Here is a 10,141-nt window from a genome sequence, read left to right on the forward strand (position 1 = left end):
ATGCATTGCATAATTATCGAATCTCGAACAACTCTCGATGTACCAATGGTTGTTGATTCGATCGGGATATTTGGATGAAGGGACTGTACTGTACGCTAACCAAAATCTACTGGTTCTTGCAGGCACTATCAGTGATACCTAGGGAATCATGGGGCGTTGTTGCTAGACGCTCTTACCATGATTCGATGGGTAAGTCGGAAATTGTTGTTTCGAGTCACAAGGAGTTGTGAGCCCACGGCTAGCTGTATCCCTGAACCATTGAGGGTTACACAAGTAATGGATTACTAAAACCCCGTAGAGATAGTTAAATTTAAAGAGTTAAATTTAATGAAAGAGAAGTTGGACTTCTTAACTAAAGGGAGTGGGATTTCCTAAAATGACATAGGGATGGGCATTTTTGGAAATCACTGAATTCGGATTCAAAAAAATTATCTTGACTCTAAAAGATGCAGAAATGGTTTCTGTGCACATTGGTGAAATCAGTTTATCAATCGGAGTCACGATGAATTTTATATTAATTTCTAGAACAACGGGCTTGCCTTGTTGGGCTTAAGTTATGGATTATGGGCTTTAAGGAGTTAGAGTCCTAATACAATTATAACTTAATCTAGTCTAGAAATTATCTATAAATAGGCAGCAGTGTTCGAACATTCCATACAGTTCATTCTTGAATTTTCGAAAATACTGCATCAAATTATTCAAGAGGATTTTCGAAAATTCCTCTGTCCCTTTTGAGAAAATTCGGACTGTGATTTTTGTGAAAAATTGCAATCCAAATTAACAGATCAAATCTATTTATTCTCTACGTAAAACTTCTGATTGATTTCTAGTGCAGTCAATCAGAGGATTTCTGTTTTTCGTTCGTGGACCTAATTCCGGTGATTGATCGTGACGCCATCGGTTCCCGAGATTTACAAGAAGAGCAGATTAAGTTCTGTTGGTGTCCATAATCTCGCTTCAAGATTTTAAGGTAAAATATTTAATTGTGATTATTTGTTTTACTTACACATATTTAATCGTAAAAGTTTTGATACCCTTGATATGGAATCGTTCCATATAATAAAATAAAATTTTTAAACTTCCGCTGCACTGGGTATCAATTCTTAATTGATCTGAACACGTTTTCCAACACTCTTGCCACAACTCTTGGAGATCAGAAAAATATTGAGTGACAGAACTTGAGCCTTGCTTTATTTCTTTCAGTTTCGACCGAAGCTCGAATATTTGAGAGGCATTCCCAAGATCCGAGTACATTTTTTTATCAGCATCCCAGACCTCTTTCGCGGTGTCAAACCACAAATAACGGCGGCTGATGGTGGCTTCCATCGAGTTTACCAGCCATGCAAGGACAATGGAGTTCTCAGTCAGCCATGATTTATACAAAGAATCGGTCTTGGATGGAGTAGGAAGTTCGCCGATGATGTACCCATATTTACCTCGGGAGCAAATCACAATCTTAACAGATTGTGCCCACTGCAAATAGTTACAACCATTGAGACGATGGGTTGTTATCTAAAGTGAGGAGATATCACCTCCGGAAAGAGAGGTAATGACACAAGATTTATCAACATTGGAGTCGCCAGACTTGGATGAATCGGTGGACATGTTTATTATGTGGAATTGGCTGTGAAAATATTTTGCCGATGGAAAAAAAACTTTCTGGCTTTGATACCATATAAAAGTTTAAGAGAGAATAACTTTTATGTTTTATTTCATTAATACTATACACGTTATATAGACTGTAAATAATACAACTACTTCCAAAAAATAGAAAAAAAAAAAGATATTATCCTATCTATTTAAAAGATTTAAATAATCCTATCAGTTACAATCATATCATAACAAATATTATCAATTATTTAAAGTATTCTGGATAGATATTATCTACATGATTCACCATCTATTATTAGATATTTGGAACATTTGACAGGTGATCTTTTTACTGCGAGGTTTACAAACTGCCACTTTGATGAGCCAGAGTTTCCAACTTTAGGGGTAGTAAAGTTGTATCCTGAAGAACAACGAAAAGTTAGTTGGAATGAGAAAACACTATCTCATTATGATCCTCGAAATAATCAAAGTGAGCAAGAAGTTGAAAGAATCATTCACTTGCAAAGAATTGCGAATCAGTTGCCCGATGCTTTTGTAAATACAAAGAATGTGACAAAGTCATATATACATGCAGAGAATACCCCGTGAAAATTGATGTCCCTGTAGGACCAACTAATATTCAACGTGTAAACGAATCTAAAATATGCTAGAAGCGTGGTCGACCAATTGGTTCAAAGGATATTGTACCTCGAAAAAAATTGTACAAGATAAAGAAAATTCAAAAGCTCTCGAAGAAGAAATTCTAGATGATATAGTAAGAGAAATCGATGAACCTGGCATAGGAAATATTTCTGAAGAATTGCAAGTCAATGAAAATAATGAGATTTCAACAAATTACTTATCATCTCGAAAATTGTGGGATCAAAATGATACAATTATTGATAATGTCGTTGTCCTAAATGTGGCCCTTGACATTATGCATAATGGAGACATAGAACCACAATCGGTTAATGAATTTCAAAAAAGAAATGACTGGACAAAATGGAAGGAGGCCATACAAGCTGAATTAGATACACTAGAAAGACGTAAAGTGTTTGGACCCGTAGTTCGAACACCTTAAAATGTAATCCCAGTAGGATACAGGTGGGTTTTTTTAAGAAAAAGGAATGAAAATTGTGAAATTATAAGATACAAAGCTCGACTCGTAGCCCAGGGTTTCTCGCAGAGACCTGGAGTTGACTATGAGGAAACAATTCACCTGTGATGGATGCCACTACTTTTCGATTCTTGATCAGTTTAGCAGTATCAAAAAGTCTTGATATTCAACTCATGGATGTAGTAACTGTTTATCTTTATGGTTTACTTGATAATGATATATATATATATATATATATATATGAAAGTCCCTGAAGGACACAAACTATCAGAAGCAAATAATACAACTCCCAAGACTATGTTATCAATAAAGTTGCACAAATTCTTGTATGGATTAAATCAATCTGGACGCATGTGGTACAATTGTCTTAGTAAATATTTGTTAAAAGAAGGGTACACAAATACTGCTATTTATCCATGCGTATTTATAAAAAAGGATAGATAAGGGTTTTGCAATTATGGCGGTATATGTTGACGATCTAAATCTTATTGGCACTCCGAAAGAGCTTGCTAAAACTGCCAATTACTTGAAAAGTGAGTTCGAGATGAAAGACTTGGGAATGACAAAATTTTTCCTTGGACTACAAATTGAACATTTACAAGATGGGATATTTGTTCATCAATCATCATATGTAGAGAAGGTATTAAAGCGCTTTTATATGGATAAGGCACATTCATTAGCATCACCAATGATTGTTCGATCACTTGATGCTAACAAAGATCCTTTTCGGCCACTTGAAGATGGAGAAAATATAATTGGTCCAGAAGTACCATATTTAAGTGCGATTGGAGCATTGTCATATCTTGCAAATTATACTCGTCCTGATATAGCATTTTTTGTTAATCTTCTAGCGAGATATAGCTCATGTCCAACCGAAGATATTGGAATGGTGTAAAACACATTTTTCGCTACCTTCGTGGTACAACTGATATGTGATTGTTTTATTCAACAAAATCAAAGTCTTCTTTAGTTAGATATTCAGATGCAGGGTATCTTTCCGATCCACATAAAGTTAAATCCCATACAGGTTATGTGTTTACACGAGGAGACACTGCTATATCATGGAGGTCAGTGAAACAATCCCTAACAACAACATCTTCAAATCACTCTGAGATTATGGCAATGCATGAAGCAAGTAGAGAATGTGTATAGTTGAGATCTATGACGCAACACATCCAAGAATCATGCGGGTTGCCAACAACCAAAGATAGCCCGACAGTTATATTCGAAGACAATACTGCATGCATTGCACAAGTAAAAGGAGGCTATACATCAAAGGGGATAGAACAAAGCATCTCTCACCAAAGTTCTTCTACGCACACGAGCTTCAAGAAAATGGTGATATTGATGTCCATCAGATTTGTTCAAGTGATAATGTAGCTGACCTATTTACAAAGGCAATGCCGACATCAACTTTCAAGAAATTGATGCACAAAATAGGGATGCATCAGTTAAAGGACCTTAAATGATTTAGATCAGGAGGAGCATCTATTGTTGTACTCTTTTTCCTTCGTCAAGTTTTTTTCATTGGGTTTTTCTGACAAGGTTTTAACGAGGCAACACTCAAGCCCCCATATCTCTTTGTAATGATTTGTTAATTCAATAATCATATAAGGGGGAGTGTTATAGATAATTTGCTATAGATGATCATTGAAATCATCTTTTATCATGTTATCTACTATTCAAATATGTAAATGCACTCTATAAATAGAGGTCTCCAATGATGAATAAAATATTCCTATTCATTCTCTCATCTCCATATTCTTTATAATTTTTAACCTAAGTATAATTGATATTTTGAATATATTTACATATTTATTTAGTTTTCAAACTATGATAATATATATTTTTGGTCTATTTATACACATTTTTGAGTTTTTAAAATTCAAAATATATTATTATATTATATTATATAAACGGTTTTTCGGTTCAAGCGTCCGGTTAAAACGGTTCGAGTGGTTGGACCGTTTTTTTTAAGTAGGCCGATTCGATTACGAGTCTAGTAATGAAAGCACTGAGTACAACAGAACAGGAGCAAATTTGATTTGGAGAAGATTTTATAATTTATTTGTACCCGGCAAAAATATGGACCTCAAAAATATCTCTTCAAAAGGAATGGCAGTACAAAACCCACATAAGTATCAGCAAGATTCGAAGGAGAGTAAGAATATGGCTGTGGCCCTATCACCATGTCCACAATTGTTCTTGAATTCTCTGTCTGCAAACATTCATAGAAGTATAAGAGGAATATTACATTTGAACACTTCTTTCTTGGATTCCATTGCTCAGAAAAAAAGGCTCTCAACTCGTTCAAGAAAGGGAAATGGGAAGCTTCATGGCCTTATTGTTGTCAATGAATTAGGAGGCCAGTATGAAGATACTTTCAACGATGTCAAACTTGTAAGTTTTTTTTTTTTTTTTTTTACCATTTTTTATTTTTCTGATTGTTGTCGGCGAATCTTAAATATGAGATATCGTCTCAAATTTGAGTCTTTGATGTCACGTGAAACGCGAGTCATCCGCATAAATAATTAGTACCTTGTTTTAGCTCAAATTTTGGTGGAATTCCGATAATGAGATGTTTTATTAGATATATTGATGAGGAATGTAATTGTACTTGCAGGAGATTATCAATTATTTTACATTTAAAGCTGTGAGGACGGTACTTGAACAACTCTATGAGCTGAATCCACCACAATACATTTGGTTCTATAGGTAAGACAAACTTCTATATATATATATATGTCTCAACTTTATAATGTAACCACTAACCAGCATATATTAATATGCCTCCCAATAAATGTGATTTTATGACTGAATTTTTTTCCAAATCTTTGAAATTTAAGATGAATAAGAAATTAGAGGTTTGCAATTTTGATATACTTTTTTTAAAAAAAATTGCAATTTTGATATACTATATATTTCAATTTAGTCATTTTTCATCGAAAAATTCTTATGTGCATCACACACGTTAACGCCACCTCGACTGGGGTCAAGGCCATGCTGGGAAAGAACCAAAAGTGCAATAAAAAAAACACCGTAATTTTATAAGATTGAAATTTAATAACACAGAAGAAGACCAAAATCACAAAAGAGGAAAATACGTAGGACTAAAATTGTAATCGACCAAACAATTGTCGGTCTATCCCGATGACATTCCTATCGAGGCCATGAAATTTAATATCGTTGAATTCATTTTGCAGTTTTGTTTCAAATAATGCTGAATCAAAAGATTGGAAACGTCTTCTTCAAATTCTTGTGAAGGTAATAATATTTACGATAGTACTGTAAGGCTGCGTTTATTTATGTTGATAGGATTGTGAAAATATAATTTATAATGTGATTAGTAAACTAATTAGATATGATATAGAGTGTTATGGATAAATAATAATTTGTTTACTGTGATTGATTACAATTGTGATTAGAATTGTGATTAAACAAAAATTCACAATTTTGCCCTTTAAATATGATAGAAAAGATTATAAAGAAAGGTATATTTGGAGTTTTCTAATTTTTTTTCCATTTATACAAGCCATAGATTATTTATCCTTAATGAAATTGAGGATTACAAATCATGCTCAAATCTAATTAATAACGGGCCTTGAGTTTAGGAATTTTTGTTAATTTTTAAGTAAACATGGGATGAATTATTATTAATAGTTTTATCACATGATAATCACCCTAAATAACGCAGCCTAAAAATATTATTACAATTGGAAAAAACTAGATTAATTTGATATATATATATATATATATATATATATATATATATATATATATATATTTATTTATTTATTTATTTGTTTTGTGTATAAGATTTTGGCATTCTGATCTAATCCTTGTACGTATAATAATTATTTGAAGGAAAACCAAGAACTTGCCGAAAGAGTGATGATCACGCGCCTTAGCCTCTATGGAAGATGGATTAAGGTATCCTTTACGTCTCCTCTTTATTTTCCCCCCTTAGCATTCATTTAGCAGTTGAATATTACAATTTCAGGCGATTAGAAGCTACACCATGAACTTTTGCATCCGAATGTAATGGGAGGCCCCGTATTTTTATTTAAGAAAAATACGAGATGACCTGACCTATATAATATTTTTGACATAAAAAATAATATTTTTTATAAGTCGAAACACTTTAAGTAAAAGATTTGTCTCATAATTTTTATCTATGAAATCGTGTCATTAGGGGTTTTTGATTTGGAGAAATTACAGGTTTCATTGTAAAAGCTATCATGTTTTACTTTTGATCTTGTAAGTAGTCAAAATTAAGTCTTGGTCAAATGAGTTGACATTTTTTTTAGTTTTAGTTTTTTCACCACAATGGTGATGTGTTGTTGAATATGCACGCCAGCAATATACAATGTCTCACGACTCACGACGGCAATATAAATTTAATGTTATATTAACACTATTGTTAAAAAAAAAAAAAGAAGAAGAAGAAAAAGAAAAAGAAAAAGTGAAAAATAAAACTATCTTTATTGGACAACTTATATATGACTAAAAATGGAAATATCCCATATCACAAGATGGATTTTGTAATCTTCCCATACGATATCCAATAATATTTTTGTACACCAATACATCACCTTACAAGTTACAATTGCTAGTTAGTATTAAGATCAAGGCAGAATCGAGAAATTCAATCAAAGCGATCTTTTTATTTAAAAAAAAAAAAAGGAAGAAAATTTGTGAATAGGGGGAAATTATACTAAGAGAGAGTTTGGCTAATTTTATTAAAAAATAGCTTATAAGCTCTTATAACTTAAAAGTTGTTTTATGAGCTTATAAATTGTTAGGACATTTTAAAAATAAACTGTTAAAGTGTTTGGATAAATTTATTTTAAACAATTTAAAAATGTTGATGTGTTTGATATATTATAAATATTACGTCTTATGTTCCAATTTGATACTGAATGCAGAAATGTGACCATGGTGAAATATACAAAGAAATTTCAGAAGAGAACTTGAAGCTGATGAGAGATAGGCTGCTGGAAACCATCATATGGCCATTTGATGGCACATCACCATCTCAAGATCCCAAAATTTAAATTTAATCATCATTATGTAATTTATCATGATTATATTTCACTGTACATCGTATTAATTTGATTGTTCCTATTAATTCAAGGTTTTTTTTTGGGGATGTATTTTACTATGTGACAAAAATTCGTATGAGACAGAGATCTTATTATTTGACCAGATTCATGAAAAAATATTATTTTTTGTGTCAAATAAATTTTTTTTTCATTGTAAATATTGGTCAGATCGATATGTATCACAGATATAAACCGTTGAGACCATCTCACAAAAAACTTTCTCTTATCATATGTGTTCACACACGCACATACCATTTAAATACACGCAAACTTTTATATGACATGGTTTCACATGTCAATTTTACGAGACAGATGCACGACCCCAATTTCAGCAAGGAGCGATCGAACCCACTGCAGTTCAGTAGCCGTATAAGCAATGTCACGATATTCAGGCTCAGCAGAAGAGCGAGCAACAAAGCCCTGCTTTTTGGAGCTCCACGAGATGGGATTTGAACCCAAGAACACAATATAGGCACCAGTGGAAGTGCGATCTTCAAGATCACCAGCCCAATCCACATCACTGTAGGCATGCAGGGATGGAGAGTGATGTCGTCGAAGAAGAAGACCATAGGAGGAGTGTGTACCATTTAGATAGCACAGGAAACATTTGACAGTAGTCCAGTTGAGAGAAGAAGAAGAGTGTATAAACTTAAATAACTTTTTAACAGCAAATGCAATATCTGGACGAGTAAACGACAGATACTGCAAACTCTCCAGCGTTTGGCAATACAGGGTGGCATAGGCAAAGGACGAGCCATCCAGCAAGTGCAAGGCCGAGGACGTGGCTAGAGGCGATTGAACAGGCTTTGAGTCATCCATGTTTGTCCTGGTGAGAACAACAAAAATATATTTTTTTCTGCGACAGACAAAGGCCCCCTGCATAGGAATAAATCTCAACAACTAGAAAATAAGACAAGGAACCCAGAACCTTGACAAAAAAATTACCGCTCAATCTATCAATGAAGCCCTGGAGAGCACCAGAATAATTCATTATGAGATTCGGAGCCAGGGATAGCAGAGACAACCAAAGATACAAAGTTTGGAGATATTTGGTGAGGCACGAAACAGACGTTCTAAGTATGACTTGTAGAAAATATTGTGTTTAGGTATCCGATTTATAAGATCAACCGCTGTGGCAAATGCAAAGTGTAACGCCCCAGATTCGATGACTATCTCCAATATATTAAGACGGGTCTTTTCAGTGTGCTTATGTTGTCACTCACACGTATCCTGAGAAACTTCTCAGAGGCTCACCCATCCTCCAAGTCTAGCGCGCTTAACTTTAGAGTTCTTATGTGATGATCTTCCGCAAAAAGATGCACCTTGATATGAGTAGTACCTATTAAATATTTTAAGCTCTCCTTAACTGTACAATACTGTTGAAGTGTGCTTCTATCAGCTTGACTGGAAAAGAGAAGATATCATATCAAAGAGTAGATATCGTATGAGCTCAATGATCAGATGAGTTCATGGGTCAGATCAATTACTAAGATCGGATCGAAGTGGTATGGGCAGATGAGTTCTTCAGGAAGATAAGTTGCTCGTATACAGGGTCTTGGTCAAAAGTCAGATCGATTGTCCGTAAATCTGGAGTGAATGTTGAAGACAGATCGAATTATGAGAGCAGACCAGATTGATATTAGAGAGTTATCGGGCTTGGGCCATGTTTACTAAAGAATGGGCCAATCAACTTACCGACCTAAAAGACCAAGAAGAAAGTCTGTGGTTTCTCTATATAAGTAGATGGAAGCTGGTATAACAGAGTAACATAATTATGAAACACAACTGATTCTTCAACCCCCAAACGATTTTGAGAGAGAAAGAAGAAGAGAAATCAAAAGAGATAAGTGAGGCGTTGATTGAGACGTGCAAAGTAAAGTAGATTTGAATTGAGTCTGTATCTAGCCTTAGAGTTTTCTGGTTGATTTTTAAAAGCTTCGATTATAGCTGGATTTCTTCTTGTTCGTGATTAATAAAGTTGTGTTGCTCTACTGTGGACGTAAGCAAATTTACTGTCGAACCACGTAAATACTTGTGTTGTCTAAATCGCTTTCGTGTGAGTTGGTGATTGATCTGTGTGTTGTGTTTTTATCGGATTTTTGGGATTGTGTCCTTGTTGCTGTGTGTGTTTTTTTGGTGAATTTTTTGGAGAATATCAAATTAGTTCTCTTTCGATCCTAACAAGTGGAGTCGTCTGTGGGAAACTCAAAAAATATGGTGGGATCAATGAAATTTGATATTGAGAATTTTACCGGCAAAAATGATTTTTCGCTCTGAAAAATCAAGATGCGAGTGATCTTGATACAGCAAGGGTTGGTGGAAGCCCTCAAGA

General features: G+C 34.1%; 1 protein-coding gene across 1 annotated transcript; it reads left to right on the forward strand.

Moving 5' to 3' along the window:
• Nucleotides 1-4,858: 4,858 nt before the first annotated feature.
• LOC140885313 (chaperonin-like RbcX protein 2, chloroplastic) lies at nt 4,859-7,869 on the forward strand. Its single transcript, XM_073292279.1, has 5 exons — nt 4,859-5,107; nt 5,331-5,422; nt 5,911-5,971; nt 6,572-6,637; nt 7,633-7,869. The coding sequence occupies exons 1-5, from the start codon at nt 4,877-4,879 to the stop codon at nt 7,759-7,761; spliced, it is 579 nt and encodes a 192-aa protein (XP_073148380.1). The 5' UTR covers nt 4,859-4,876; the 3' UTR covers nt 7,762-7,869.
• The last annotated feature ends 2,272 nt before the right edge of the window (nt 7,870-10,141 follow it).

The sequence above is a fragment of the Henckelia pumila genome, chromosome 2 (assembly GCF_033568475.1).
Source record: "Henckelia pumila isolate YLH828 chromosome 2, ASM3356847v2, whole genome shotgun sequence".
Taxonomy (NCBI): domain Eukaryota; kingdom Viridiplantae; phylum Streptophyta; class Magnoliopsida; order Lamiales; family Gesneriaceae; genus Henckelia; species Henckelia pumila.